We start from the raw sequence: 15,401 nt of genomic DNA on the forward strand, positions 1-15,401 counted from the left end.
TTTTATTTTTCTTCTCCTTCAATGTGTATGCATGATTTGAATACAAGATTTTAGACACCTAGATAAGTTGTTGATAAAGGAAAAATATTTATTCACCTAATGCTGTGGACAATAAACTTCAAATATATATTATTGTGCTGAATATTTTGGAGAGAAATTAATTATTTATAATAAACATATTTCATTTCAACTTGGCTTATACAATTTTGTAATCCTAATTCTTAGCCTGATAATTTAAATTAAATTGTTTGTTTTCACATGTTTTTATCAGCAAAATAATGTTAGATTTTTATAAATGTAACGCTGATCATGACATTTGATACACATATTACCTGACATTTGCTACACATTAGTCTCTGCACTTCTTCTAGACAATCCCCCGCAACCACTAACCGGCACTTAAAGACTATAATTAACACACCCTAAACCCTAAACATCAATATACCACTAGACGACCTTGAAAGGTAAACCACGACACACAGCGACACTGATGTTAAATGTCCACATGACAACTGGATTATAAAAAGGGTCCTTGATTGATCCTCATGCATACCTTTGTCTCAATCTTTAATCTCTTCTTCTTTTAGCAGTCGTCAAAATCACGTTTCAACTTCTTCATGGCTGATGGTGTTTTTGGAATGAGAGGTAGTGCAGTAATTTTTAACACAGGCAATATCCAAATATGTAACATGGCAATAGAAACCAATCCTGTTGATGCCCTTGTTCCCTTCATCTTCTTTGTACTTCTCGCTTTCCTCCAACTCAGATATCCAGATAATTCCACCCCATTTCACCTTCATCCAAACACCATTTGGCTTTCCATTCTTAGTTTTCTTCTTTATTGCTTCTTCATCTTCTCGGGTAACCTCAACTTTGGTATCAGAGTTAATCACTTTCAAACCCTCAAGCGTGTCTTCGCTTCACTCTCATTGCTTTGCTTGCTGGTGTTGTTGCTACCCGACACTTGGGAATGCTTCCACTTCGTTATTTACATTTTATGGTTCATCATTCATGTGCTCCTCGCTATCAAAACCTACTTCATGGAAACAAGGGTGCAACTTCGAAATATGAGGAGGGTGGTGCGTCCACTGTTACCAATCACTTCAATGGATTTTAATTTACTGCTTCATCACTAGGTCTTGCTTTGTTAGAGTGTTGGAAGTGCGTCCTGTTACTCCTTTTCTTATGTGTATGGCATAGGGATAATAATTTACATAAAATTTTAGTATCAAAGCACAAGACAGAAGGAGACAGTTCATCATCTTTTTGTAGAATGTAAGATTGCTTAGAATATAGCTATTATATCACAATGTTGTTTCATTTACACTAGTTTGTGTTGTTTCATTTCAATGTTAAACGGAATCGAGTTTGGAAATGGGTAAGGATAACTGTCATATGGAGCATTTAGAACCAAAGAATGAAATGATTTTTAAAGAAATGAAGGTGGATGTCTAAGAAATTAGTAGTCTAGCTCAACTACAAGCTTAGAGGAGAAAAGTAACAAATTTTACTTTATCATCGTTTTCGAGAACTAAGAGTGTGTTGATTGTGCCCAGAGCAGAAGCAGGGAAAAGACTCTTTAGATGTCTGGAAATAACTCAATTGTTGCGGAATGAGATCTTCTTTTGCAGAGGCAATGGCCTATGAATTCTAACATGGCATAACAAAAATGGAGTTTACTAAATAACTCATGTAGGAAGTTACCCTTAGAATTCATAAATTTTCTTAAACTATCTAATCTGCTCTTCATTCTTACAATTAAGTCCTCAAATCAATTCTTTATTTTTAATCATAAGAGTAATCTATCATATGCCTAGTCATGAAACCACAATATTGGTGAAAACTATTTACTTATTTTCTCACTTTATTACTTATACAATAACACATATTTTCATTTTTTAAAAACAAAAAAGAATGTTAGACATACACGTCTCTCTATAAAAATAGTTTTCTGTAAAACATACAAAAAGTACATTTTCAAAAAAGCATTTCTCTTGAAAATATATATTTTTTTTAAAATAAACCAAATAAAAAACATTTTGAACTTCAAATTTAAGAAAAATGTATTTTTCCCCATAGGTGAGACACATTAGTCACGCGAGAGGAAATTGATTAAGTAAAAAAGAGTCGTTATTTGGTTTGGTACAATGTGAGAGAAAATTTAATAAAATTTATTTTTGTATATTAAATAAAAATAATTATAATTCAGTTTTTACACACACACAATAAGCAAACACAAGATTCCTATTAAATAACTGTTTTCACCTTTTATATATGTTTAATTCTTAAATTGGAATCAAGTTTTGCCTTTTTTTTGACCAAGTTACTACGTTTTGGTATTAGTGTTAAATATCATTGTCTCATTTTATAATAGAAATTTGATTTCATTACACATAAGATTACCAGAATTACTAGTTAGAAAACTAATAATTTTAAAATAATGGTAATAAATATAAATTAAAATAATTAAATAAATTTATTATATAATAATTTGTATCAAATATTTTATTATATTATTAATAAAATGAATAAATAAAAATTTATAATAATAAAAAAATATAGTCATTTACAAAATTTGAATTAATTTAAATATACACACAAGTTTTTCATATTTTATTATTCAAATATTTTTTAAAATAAAAATAAATTTATTAATTTATATTTTATATCATTTAAAAAATAAAAAAAATCCAAATACACTCTTTCTTCCTACTTTCCTTTCTTAATGCTATTTCCATTGACACCGTTATTACAAAGGGTCATTTTCTAGGGTGTCAATACGTAACAGTATCCTTCGTTCAGTCAAGAGTCAATCCTGTTATTACTTTTTTATTTATTAAGTTTTTATAATAATTTTTTGTTTTAATTTAAAATTTATTTTAACTTTAATTTATATTTTTTAAAATCTATTAAATTTTTTTTTTTTATAATATATGCTTATAATTATTATATTAAATATATTATATTTTTATGTTATCATTATTTTATTAATATTTATATTTATATTTAATAAAATAAAATAAATGATTTTATAATTAAATTATTATTATTAAAATAAACAATAATAATATATAAAATAAATAAAAATATTAATAATAAATTTATAAAATAATAATAATAATACAGTTAAAATAATTATAAATAATAAAAAATATAATTTTCTGTCACACTATCCTCTGAATCCACCCTCTGAATCCACTTTATTTTAATCCCAACAAGTATCATTTTCTTTGAATTTACTTTTTTCTTATCCAAAGAGAATATAAGTGACCGATGATGGATGCAACGGGGACTGGGGACTGGATGAAGTGCTTATTGAGTTCACACCTCACTATTACTATAATAATATAATAATATTTTAATTAAAAAATAATATAAAAAGTATTAAAATATTAATTTATTACTATGTAAGGGGTATGCTTTCATTATTGATGTTAAGACAATGCTATAAAAAAAGGTCATCACTTACATCCTCATGCATCTATTTCTTTTAGCTGTCGTTAAAATCACCTTTCAATTTCTTCATGGCTGATCGTGCATTTGGAATGGGAGGTAATGCAATCATTTTTAACACAGCCAATATCCAAATATGTAAGTGGGCAATATTACAAGCAGATTAATCTTTACAAAAATATTTTATTACAAAAATCTTTTATTAACACCATTTGTCACTAACACAGACTTGACACCGTTTGCGTGACATTAATTGACGTTGCAGACGTGATATTTGGTGAAAATGTGACACTGATTCTATATTATAATATATGACCCGTAGTACACGTAAAATTGGTTACCCGTGTGTCTGTAAGTGGTTACTTATGTGACGCACGCAAAATTGGTTACCCGTGTGATGGGGGAGGGCCCAAGCTCACCACACTATGAAAGCCAAGCTTCCAAGGCTAGACCGTCTAGCCCATGATGAGGAGCGTCTAGACTCAAAAGGAGTGTCTAGCCCATGCTGAGAAGCGTCTAGGCCATGATGAGGAGCGGCTACATAAGGAGCGTCTAGGAGGACTCCTCACTACAAAAAAACTTGTATAATGCGGCGGTTTTAATATGGCGGTTATTAATAACCGTCACAATCTGCCGTATAATACGACATTTTAGTAACCGCCACAATGATCCTTTAGAATATGGCATTTTTAACCGCCATAATTATCCTCCAAAATAAAATTCCCGCTTTTGCTTTCCCTCCTATACCATTCCTCTTTATTTTCATTTAAAAAAAAATTAAAAATTTGTTAAAAATTAATTTTGTTTTTGACCAGCCTTTGGACCAGCCTTGTCTCCCACTCTTTGGACCAACCTTGTCTCCCACTTTGGAAACCAACTTCTTCTCCCTCGTGTCTTCATGAAACCAGCAGCATTTTGTCTTCCTCTTCTTTGGAAACCAACATTGTCTCCCACTTTGGAAACCGTCTTGTAGTGTCTTCATGAAACCAGCACCTTCTGTTCTCCTTCTCCGCTAACGCAACCTTCACGACCCACGAAACCCTCAGGCGAGCTTCACGAAACCCTCTGTCCGTCATTGCTGCTCCGCTCAAGGTTGTTCCTCTGACCTTCAAGAAACCCTGAGTCCGCCATTGTCGCCTTCGCGCCAGGTTTTTCAGGTCTGTGCTCACGAAACCCTAAACCTCTGTCTTGGGAGTGTATTTTTTGAAATTGTTATAGGTTAAAATCGTTAGCAGATTTGGGATTCTATATAGATTAAACAATGTTGCCATGTTCTATTCTAATTCATGTAACAAAACAACTTCACTTCTAATAATTATGAACTTCAAAATATTACCTACTAGGAGACGTTCTGGATCTAACCCGTGATTGTGAGAGGCATTTGCTCGGGCTGAATGAATGACCTACAATGTGTAGGATTTTAAAACAAATGCTACCAATTTTGCTTTACCATATAGAAGGTAATAGAATATAACCTTTCTCTCCACTGAAAATGAATATAACTTGAATCTAAATAATCATAAATTGTTGTGTTAAATGCAGACAAAATTGAAGTACGAGTGAGGATACTTTAGAATTTTATATTGGTCTTATAATTGGGAAAGTTAAAAGACAACTAGTGTTGCTACCTGATAGACAGTTTTTGCTGCTCGTTTTATTGTCAATTCCAACTGCATCAATGCATCTTTAACAAGCATGCCACGAACCAGAGCAGCAACTAAGTTGACCTTCTTTGGACTCTAAAATGCCACAGAAGACAGGGTATATAAAAAGTGTAATCAGTCAGATATGAACCAGACCCTTAAACAATCAATTAGTTTACACATCAAACCAAGGAAGGTATTCCAATAGCTTAAAAAATATGTTCTAACTTGTCTGCAAAAGTTGATAACAGATACTGAATATAGCATTATGAAATAAAGCATTACAACTTTTTAATACTCCTATTATAGCTATGCTGAATATACTTGTGATGATACTCTGATACTTGTTTATATTGCCAAATCAAATCAATGGTTTTCTTTAGCTTGCATTAGTGCTTACTTGAAAACCAAACGCACAGATGTGTGGGAACATTGAAGGTTAGAAATGGAGAGATAAAAAAATATAGTAGATACAGTCAAAGAAAGAGTGGTAAGTAGAAGTAGGATGGGGAACTATGAAACTGGGGGGCAAGATGGAATATAATTATTTGAATGTTATATAGAGACACATTTTAATATTTTTATTTATCTAACAGATTAGGATCATTTGAACACCCATGGGGGCAAATGTCCATAGATTTAGCTTCTCTAAAGTGAGAGGAATGCAATTAAGTAATTGCTGATTAAAATATTGAAAGTTGAGATTGTAATTAACTTCAGAATTTGTTACTGTTGGAATCACTCCTAACTTACCTAAGTTACAACCTCATTGGGGATTGCCTAAATTGTTCTCAAAGGAGATATGACTAAAGTAGAGTATATACTCGGGTGCAAACCTTGATTTATAAGTCATTTTTATGAGTTTGAGTTAAACTTATACCCAAAGATTAGAAATTAGACATGTACTTGATTTTGTCACAACACTCAACTGTTGATGGTTCAATCAACAGTTATAACTACACTTTATTGGCTTTGTTTTGCTACCTAAATGATGATGGCTTAGTCTCACATTGTTTAGTGATATGACTAAAGTACAGTACACAAGTGGGGTGAATCCAAACCTTGATTTACAAGCCAGTTTTATAAGATTAGGTTAGAGTTATACCCAAAGTTTAGGAGTTACACATGCACTTGATTTTGTCAAAAACACTCAACTGTGGATTGTTCGATCAACATTATGTGTATTGTATTAGCTTGGTTGTAGAAGTACAAGCATTGTTTAAAAGTATGTCATTTGGGTTTACATATTCACCTCTTTTTCATCAGTATTATGCCATATTTATATATATATATAGCAGTTCTGAAATGATATCAAAGATGGTGCAATTCTTGAGTTTGGCAGTGGCAGTTGCACTTGGAAAGATGAAACTAGTCCAGTCCAACAGAGTACAGCAAATTCTTTTACTTTCTCCACTCTCGAAATGATTTTAAAGGAAAAAAAAACAGTTTCCATAATAGCATGCAGTTGAATTAGTTTAATTCATAAAATAAAATTTATTTCCTTTTTAAAAATATTTTTTGGCTTGTCAATAGCACCCCGTGGAGTAGTGCAATCACAGAACAGCATTGTGGAGCGGCTAGAGAATGCTACAAATTGAAAATTTCTAAATACATTCATCACATGCATTATACTGAATGAATAAAGTAGGATCTGTTTCACTATTTAAGTAATTAAAATACTTTTCCTTCGATGTTGCCATGTCTGGTATATTAAATGTTAAAAGTTTTCATTTGTACTTTTCGGCACTTAAAATTGGAATCATTTCATTCAAAATTCGTTCAATATATACTTGTTCAGGTCTACCAAACATGCTCTTAATGAAGGAATACCAACTACTGCATACAAGAAAACCAAAAGCAAACAATCATGAACACTGATATGCATCTCAAACCTGCTTTATTCCCTTTAATATTGCTTGAACTTTTTCTGGCTTAGTAACAGCTTTCTGCTTCTGATCTTCACCTTTTGAACTACCCAAAGATGAAACTGGGACTAAAGGTGACAAAACAGGTGTTTCCTCAGATGAATTTGCCAGTAATGGAGTAGTGCTTGAAATTCCCTGAAACGGAAATAATCAAGTAATAAAATAAAAAAGATGAAGTTAAGAAGAGGGTTAACTACAAAAAGCAAGGGTTCATGTCTTACTTCAACTTTTATTATATATTAGTCTTTACAGACTTAGTTTCATTAATTTGAAGATGACCTGCACGTACTTAAATTTTGATTGCATTGTGTTAGCTTATAGAATGATAATGGTTATTTATAATGGTTATTTGATAATGATTATTTATAGAATGATTAAGAAATTCATAGAGACAACAATTGATCCAAACCAACTTGCAAATTGGTTTGGATCTAACTTTATATTCAACCATCCAGATCTGTTTTGAAGCGTATAGATTGGTTGTATAATTAAAATTTTGTTTGTGTGACCCATAAAATTTACCAAAAGCTAGTTTGGTAAATGTAGGTTATGATTAACTATTTTATGTAGTTAACACATTTATGTAAGTAATTTTTTGTTATGGTGTTTTGTTTTGTAGTCATGCCAATTGATAAAAGTTGGATTTCTAAACCACGAAACACCATTGAATATGCAAATGGTTTGAATGAATTTTTGGAATTTGCATTTGGACATGCTAATGGTCTTGTCATAAAGTGTCCGTGTTCAAAGTGTGGTTTCAATAAGTGGCAAACAAGGGATGTAGTTCAAGAACACTTAACATGTAGCACTTTTCCTCAAAACTACCAAACTTGGTATATGCACGGTGAAGGACTAAGTGGAAATGAGTTTGTGGTTGTTCCAAGTGCGCATGTCATTGAAGATGTCATAGAATCTCATAATCCAATGGAAGACATGTTGAACGATGCATTTGGGTTTGTGGGGCACCACGATGATCACATTGATGAGGGTACTCAAGATGATGGTGTACAAGATGATATGTTGCATGGTGAAGGAAATACAAACTTTGATGCGTTGTTGAAGGACAATAATGAACCACTATATGAAGGTTGTACCAAGTATTCAAAGTTATCATTCATGTTGAAGTTGTATCATATAAAATGCATGTGTAGAATGAGTGATAAAGCAATGACCATGATTCTAAACTTGCTAAAGGATGCATTTGAACATGCTAAGTTTCCTAACTCATTTTATGAGGCCAAGAATGTGATTAACAAACTTGGTCTTAATTATGTCAAAATACCAGCTTGTCCAAAAGATTGCATGCTATATTGGGGTGAAGATAATGAAAGCTTAGAAGAATGTAAACGGTGCAAAATGTCTAAGTGGAAAGATAAAGATAAGAAACAATATGCAAAGATCTTGCGTTACTTTCCATTGAAGTCAAGATTGCAACGATTGTTTATGAGTTCTAAGACAACTGAATCTATGACATGGCATGCATCAGAGGATATCCAGGATGGGTTGATGAGGCATCCTAGAGATTCTGAGGCTTGGAAAGCATTTGATGTATTACATCCAGAATTTGCAAATGATCCTCGAAATGTACGACTGGGCTTAGCTAGTGATGGCTTCAACCCTTTCGGAACCATGAGTACAAGCTATAGTATATGGCCAGTAGTCCTCATCCCATACAATCGTCCTCCTTGGGAGTGTATGAAGCAAACCTCTTTTATCCTATCCATGATAATTCCTGGAAAACAAATGACAGGAAACGACATTGATGTATACTTACAACCACTCATAAAAGAATTAAAGGAGCTCTGGTTCGATGGAGTGCAAACTTTTGATTATTCGAAAAAAGAAATGTTTACATTGCGAGCGGCTTTGTTGTGGACAATTAGTGACTTCCCTGGCCTAGGCAATTTATCTGGATGGAACACGCACACTGGTCTTGCTTGCCCAACTTGTAACTTTGACACTGAGTCTTCTTTGTTGTATAGGGGCAAATACAGCTTTATGGGACACCGTCGATTTTTACATAAAGAACATAGATTCAGATTGAGTCGTTCTCTTTTTGACGGAAGAACTGAACTAAGGGAAGCACCAGAACATTTGTCAGGGTCAGACATATTTAAACAAGTTGAGGGTATCAATGTTACATTTGGAAAACCATTAGAACCTACGGATACAAGTAAAAGGGGTCGGGGAAAGAATGTTCTTGAAGTTGTTGGAGCAGAACAATGGAAAAAGAGAAGTATATTTTTTGATCTTCCTTATTGGGAGACGAACTTGTTACACCATTGTCTAGATGTCATGCATATTGAAAAAAATGTTTGTGACAATGTTTTGTATACATTACTCAATGACCCTAAGAAATCAAAAGATAATTTAAAAGCCCAAAAGGTACTTAAAGAAATGGGTATAAGGAATGAACTTTGGCCAGATGAAAGAGGAAGATTTCGGCCAAGTGTGTTTTCATTGTCAAAACCAAAGAAAAAAACGTTTTTACAAACACTGAAAGATGTGAAAATGCCAGATGGATACTCGAGTAATATTTCAAGGTGTATTGATTTGAAAGCTGGAAAGATTTTTGGCCTTAAGAGTCATGATTGTCATATTCTTATGGAACATTTGCTACCCATTGCCATACGTAATGTTTTACCAAACAATGTGACTGCAGTGATAGTAGAACTATGTTCATTTTTTCGACAATTATGTGGCAAAAGTTTAAGCCAAACCGAACTTGATAAACTTCAGTCCCGCATCATTGAAACTCTTTGCCACATGGAAATGTTGTTCCCTCCTACCTTTTTTACAGTTATGGTGCACTTAACTTGTCACTTAGTTGGTGAGGCCAAACTTGGAGGCCCGGTTCATTATCGTTGGATGTATCCCATAGAAAGGTAATATTCTACCCATTGCCAGATGGATACTCTGAAAACACTGAAAGATGTGAAAATGCCAGATGGATACTCGAGTAATATTTCAAGGTGTATTGATTTGAAAGCTGGAAAGATTTTTGGCCTTAAGAGTCATGATTGTCATATTCTTATGGAACATTTGCTACCCATTGCCATACGTAATGTTTTACCAAACAATGTGACTGCAGTGATAGTAGAACTATGTTCATTTTTTCGACAATTATGTGGCAAAAGTTTAAGCCAAACCGAACTTGATAAACTTCAGTCCCGCATCATTGAAACTCTTTGCCACATGGAAATGTTGTTCCCTCCTACCTTTTTTACAGTTATGGTGCACTTAACTTGTCACTTAGTTGGTGAGGCCAAACTTGGAGGCCCGGTTCATTATCGTTGGATGTATCCCATAGAAAGGTAAATGTTTTTGGCACACATAGATTTTGAAGTTTTTTTAAGCTTCATATTTGATTATCCTAATTGAAAAATTATTTTATAGGTATTTGGGACATTTAAAATCATATGTTCGAAACAAGGCACAACCTAAAGGTTCCATTGCCGAAGGATACCTAGCTGAAGAGGTTCTGTCCTTTACCTCTGAATATATGGAAGGGGTTGAGACAAGAAGTAACAGGCCTTCACGTGTGGATGATTCTTGTAATACAAATATGCCACAATTGAGTACCATTTTCCCACCAATTGGTAGAGTAGTAAGTGCCTCTTCAACTTTTGAGTTGTCAACCATGCAAAGAACTCAAGCACATCGATATGTGTTATTTAATTGCCCTGAAGTTACCCCTTTCATTCAGTGAGTGTTAACACAACTATAAATTTAATTATATTCAAAATGTGTCCTTAATGGAATCATTAGTAACACATTGGTTATGATTATTTTCTTAGGGAATTTAAAAGTCATTTGCGAAGGAGGTTTAGAGGGAGAAGAATTTCAAATATAGAGATAGAAATGATTGTTAATAAGGATTTCATGAATTGGTTTCCTCAAAGGGTACGTAGAAACTGTTTTTATAATTGTTTTATTAAAGTTTGTAACATATGTTCACATATTCAATCCTTATTTTTGTAGATTAATAACCCAGACATTTCAAGTACAGTGTCAAATGATCTTAAGTATCTATCTCAAGGTCCGACTCCACATGCTAGAAGATTTTCTGCCTTCAATGTAAATGGATTCAAGTTTAGGACCGAAAGTCGAGAACATGGGTTAAAAACCCAAAACAGTGGAGTTTACTTAACTTCATCAACATCATGTGTTGCAAGTATGGCTGATCAAAACATTAGGGAAGCGGATTTGGCATACTATGGAAAATTAGAAGATATAATTGAGCTTAATTACTATGGTCGTTTTAAAGTGACATTGTTCAAATGTAAATGGGCTGACACCACAAGAGATAGGGGGCTTAGAAAGGATCCGTGGGGTTTTACTTCTATTAATTTTTCAAGATTAATTCACATGGGAGATCGTGAGGAGCATGATCCATATATTGAAGCTTCACAAGCTGAAATGGTATATTATGTTAATGATGAAGTTAACAAGGATTGGAAAATTGTCGTCCACTTGAAACCACGAGACTTGTATGATATGGGAGAAGGAGATAATGAAGTTTGTGAACTGGAACCATGTCCACAACAAGATTTAAACCATTTTTTCAGCGAGTCTGAACATTTGCCATTGTTTAGGGATGATGAAGATGATGAATTATTAAACGAGGATAACAATGATCATGAACTTCATGAAAATGACTCAATGTCAGAGTAATAATAAGCTTGGTCTGTTAATAAAACTGCACATGTATGGTTATTGTTAGTTGCACATCTATTTGATTATGTACTTTGATATGCATTGTTATATCTTGTTTTTGTATTTTATTCTTTCCTTTTTATGTGCAGATATGCCTAAGCCTAAGAGGATTAAGAACTTGCTTAAGGCAATTGGTGGACATAGTTCAGACACATCTGTGAGGAACTATGTTCAACCTAATGACACGCCTCAAACTACACGTCAACAAATAACTAAATCTGGTCAACCACATATTGGATCTCCATTACCACAAGCATCTGGACATACACCACCACAAATCTCAAAATCTGCACAACCACGAGATTTACAACCTACTTTTGAATCAACAGCGCTACCACAAACTGAGTCTACTCAACCACCAATCTCACAATCTGCACAACCTGAAGGCACATCTGAGTATGCACAACCACACACATCTGACTCTGCACTACCACATACATCTGAGTCTACACTGCCACATACATCCGAGTCTACACAACCACATACCCCTCAATCTGCACAACCGCATACATTAGAATCTGAAGCAGAAAGGGTGGCACCAAAAAAAGGCAGACATTCAAACCAGTATTGGTTTGTTGATACTATAGGTAAACATATGTTAATTTTGTTGTTGTGTTTTTCTTTTTCATTTAATTACTTTCATTGCAGATACCTTAATGTATTATACTTTTTAGATGAGCATGGAGTTACTCAGAAAACGAAGCTCAAGGTTAGGGATGCTCATAATTTGCCCATTGGAACACGTGTGGTTGTCAACTATGATGATAACTTTCAACCCATTGGAGAAGCATGTGGTTTGCTTGCTGGAGTTTGTGGACAGCTAGCAGCAAATCATATATTGTTGCCTATAAGTTTTGAAAGTTGGTCATCTGTGTCTGATACTTACAAGGATACTATATGGGAGAGTGCACTGAAGGTAATTGACCCTACATTCAATAAAACATTAAATATGTACATTCTTATTTCAGTTTTTGAATATATATGTGGACTAACAATTGTATTATTTGAAGAGTCGTTTTTGCTTCATGGTAAATGAAGATCTCGCTAAGAGAGATGTTATGTTCAAAATTGGCAAATTGTGGAGGGAGTATAGATGCAAGCTCTGGAATGAATTCTATGACCCAGTGTTAAGCAGAAATGACTTGATAAAGAATGTTCCAGATGGTCTTAACATGGAGCAGTGGGCTATATTTGTGGATTATCGTCTCAAGCCTTCCACAGTGGTACATACTTTTCATTTCATATATTTCTCACTCAACTTGATTTTAAATTTGCAAAAACTGATTTCATTTTATTGTGTAGAAACTGTGTAACAGGAATAGAGAGATAAGAAAGAAACAAACTATTCCTCACACTGGTGGAGCTATGGCATTGTCAAGAAGGAGGGATAATCTGGTATATTTACATATATGTAGCTTTGTGAATTTGGCATATATTTTGATTTATAATATATTATGTATTTTTGTAATTATATTATCCTTTTTGGAATGTATAGAAAATTGAGACTGGTAGGAACATTGGCCGAGCTGAGATGTGGAAGATCACACACAAGAGGAAGAATGACACGTATGTTAATGATGAAGCTATGGAGATTGGGGTAACTTCTAATTATATCAGTTTTGAACCTCTCATTTTCTTCTTTATGTTGAACAGAGTAATTGTTTTCTGTATATACTATTTTTGAGACATACTATTTTGGATTTGGATACTGATTTGGATATTGTTTTAGACTATTTTGGACTATTTTAGATACTGTCTTAGACTGTTTTGGGTTATTTTGGACACTGTCTTGGACTGTTTTAGGAACATATTGTCTCTACCATGGGTATATATTGTTTTGGACTGTTTTGGATTGTTTTGGGCTATTTTGGATACTGTCTTGGACTGTTTTGGGAACATATTTTGTCTGCCATGAGTATATACTATTTTGGACTGTTTTGAGCTATTTTGGATACTGTCTTGAATTGTTTTCGATTGTTTTGGGAACACTTTGTCTCTACCATGAGTATATATTGTTTTGGACTGTTTTGAATTGTTTTAGGCTATTTTGGATACTGTCTTGAACTATTTTGGATTGTTTTGGGAACATATTGTCTCTATCATGGCTATATATTGTTTTGGACTATTTTGGACTGTTTTGAGCTATTTTGGATACTGTCTTGAATTGTTTTCGATTGTTTTGGGAACACTTTGTCTCTACCATGAGTATATATTGTTTTGGACTGTTTTGAATTGTTTTGGGCTATTTTGGATACTGTCTTGAACTGTTTTGGATTGTTTTGGGAACATATTGTCTCTATCATGGATATATATTGTTTTGGACTATTTTGGATTGTTTTGGCCTATTTTGGATACTTCCTTGGACTGTTTTGGACACTGTTTTGGGAACATATTGTCTCTACCATGGGTATATATTGTTTTGGACTGTTTTGGATTGTTTTAGGCTATTTTGGATATTGTCTTGGACTGTTTTAGACTGTTTTGGGAACATATTGTCTCTACCATGGGTATATATTGTTTTGGACTGTTTTGGATTGTTTTGGGCTATTTTGGATACTGTCTTGGACTGTTTTGGGAAGACGAACATTAAAGTTGGTTGCTTCCATTTTTATGTAGGATAAAATTGATGAGTTAATGCTGGAAAATCCAGAAACTGCATCACATATATCTCCAAATGATCCTGTTGGTGTCATTTTTGGAAAGGAGCATCCAGGGAGGGTCAGAGGACTTTCATATGGAGCTTGTCCTACCCTTGCTTTCAAGAAATCCACAACAAGGGTAAGCAATATGAATAATGGTTCCTCTAGTGGTGGGTCTTCAACAAATGTTGAAGAAAAGGTAGAAAAGATGGCAACAGAACTTGCAGTTGTAAGGAGCCAAATGCATACTATGCTAGCCTACATTGCTTCTAGACCAGACGTGCCGGAACATTTTGCTGCAATGGCAGCAAATTTGGTACAAGCATCTATTAATGAGGTATAAATTACTATACTTAAAATTTTATTATAATATTGTTTTCATTTATTTTTTAAAAATTGTCAATTAATTTTAAACATATTTTAACTTATTCCAGACACCGGATGTTGCTAGTGGTGCTCCATCACCAAACCAGAATATAAGATCAAGTGGAGGGAGTAAGACAAATTAGGATTGAGAATTTACTTGTAATATGTTTAGAAAATGAAACAATTTACATTTTGACAATTTAATTTACTTGTTGTTTGGATTAGTTTGACATTATCAACTTTGTTATTTCAATGAATGAATGAACTCATCTTTTGATTATTATATTTCTCAATTTTAAATATATTATGAAATTAGTTTATGTTATAACTTAATTATATATATATTATGAAACATAATATCAAATTAATTAATATTATAAAATCAAATTATAAAATAGAATTAAATAAATTATTATAAATATTAAAAATAAAATTAAAGTTTAATTATAATATCAAATTAAATAATATTATCAAATCAAATTATAAAATAGAATTAAATAAATTATTATAAATATTAAAAATAAAATTAAATATTTAATATTCGAATTATTACAGTTATAAAGTGGCGGTTAAAACTGCCACTATTTACGTAAGAATTGGTTTACCCAATTTTAAAATTACGACATTTATAACTGACGTCAATTGCACGCTTAAAACCG

The 15,401-nt window shown here is 33.0% G+C and overlaps 3 protein-coding genes across 3 annotated transcripts; 2 read left to right on the forward strand and 1 right to left on the reverse strand.

Annotated features, from left to right (window-relative positions):
- Positions 1-599: 599 nt before the first annotated feature.
- On the reverse strand, positions 600-7,752 carry LOC150024790 (uncharacterized). The gene is made up of 5 exons (XM_090296163.1): positions 7,684-7,752; positions 6,989-7,156; positions 5,082-5,192; positions 4,790-4,856; positions 600-871 (listed from the first exon to the last, which is right to left on the reverse strand). The coding sequence occupies exons 1-5, from the start codon at positions 7,750-7,752 to the stop codon at positions 600-602; spliced, it is 687 nt and encodes a 228-aa protein (XP_090152289.1).
- A 56-nt stretch (positions 7,753-7,808) lies between these two features.
- LOC137818021 (uncharacterized) lies at positions 7,809-11,695 on the forward strand. The gene is made up of 4 exons (XM_090296164.1): positions 7,809-9,906; positions 10,418-10,726; positions 10,819-10,924; positions 11,003-11,695. Exons 1-4 carry the CDS (start codon positions 7,859-7,861, stop codon positions 11,693-11,695), a joined length of 3,156 nt encoding a protein of 1,051 aa, XP_090152290.1. The 5' UTR covers positions 7,809-7,858.
- Positions 11,696-12,795: 1,100 nt separating this feature from the next.
- Positions 12,796-14,885, forward strand: LOC137818023 (uncharacterized). Its single transcript, XM_090296165.1, has 4 exons — positions 12,796-12,960; positions 13,040-13,132; positions 14,354-14,713; positions 14,811-14,885. The coding sequence occupies exons 1-4, from the start codon at positions 12,796-12,798 to the stop codon at positions 14,883-14,885; spliced, it is 693 nt and encodes a 230-aa protein (XP_090152291.1).
- The last annotated feature ends 516 nt before the right edge of the window (positions 14,886-15,401 follow it).

Source organism: Phaseolus vulgaris, chromosome 10 (assembly GCF_051622355.1).
Source record: "Phaseolus vulgaris cultivar YP4 chromosome 10, ASM5162235v1, whole genome shotgun sequence".
Lineage (NCBI taxonomy): Eukaryota > Viridiplantae > Streptophyta > Magnoliopsida > Fabales > Fabaceae > Phaseolus > Phaseolus vulgaris.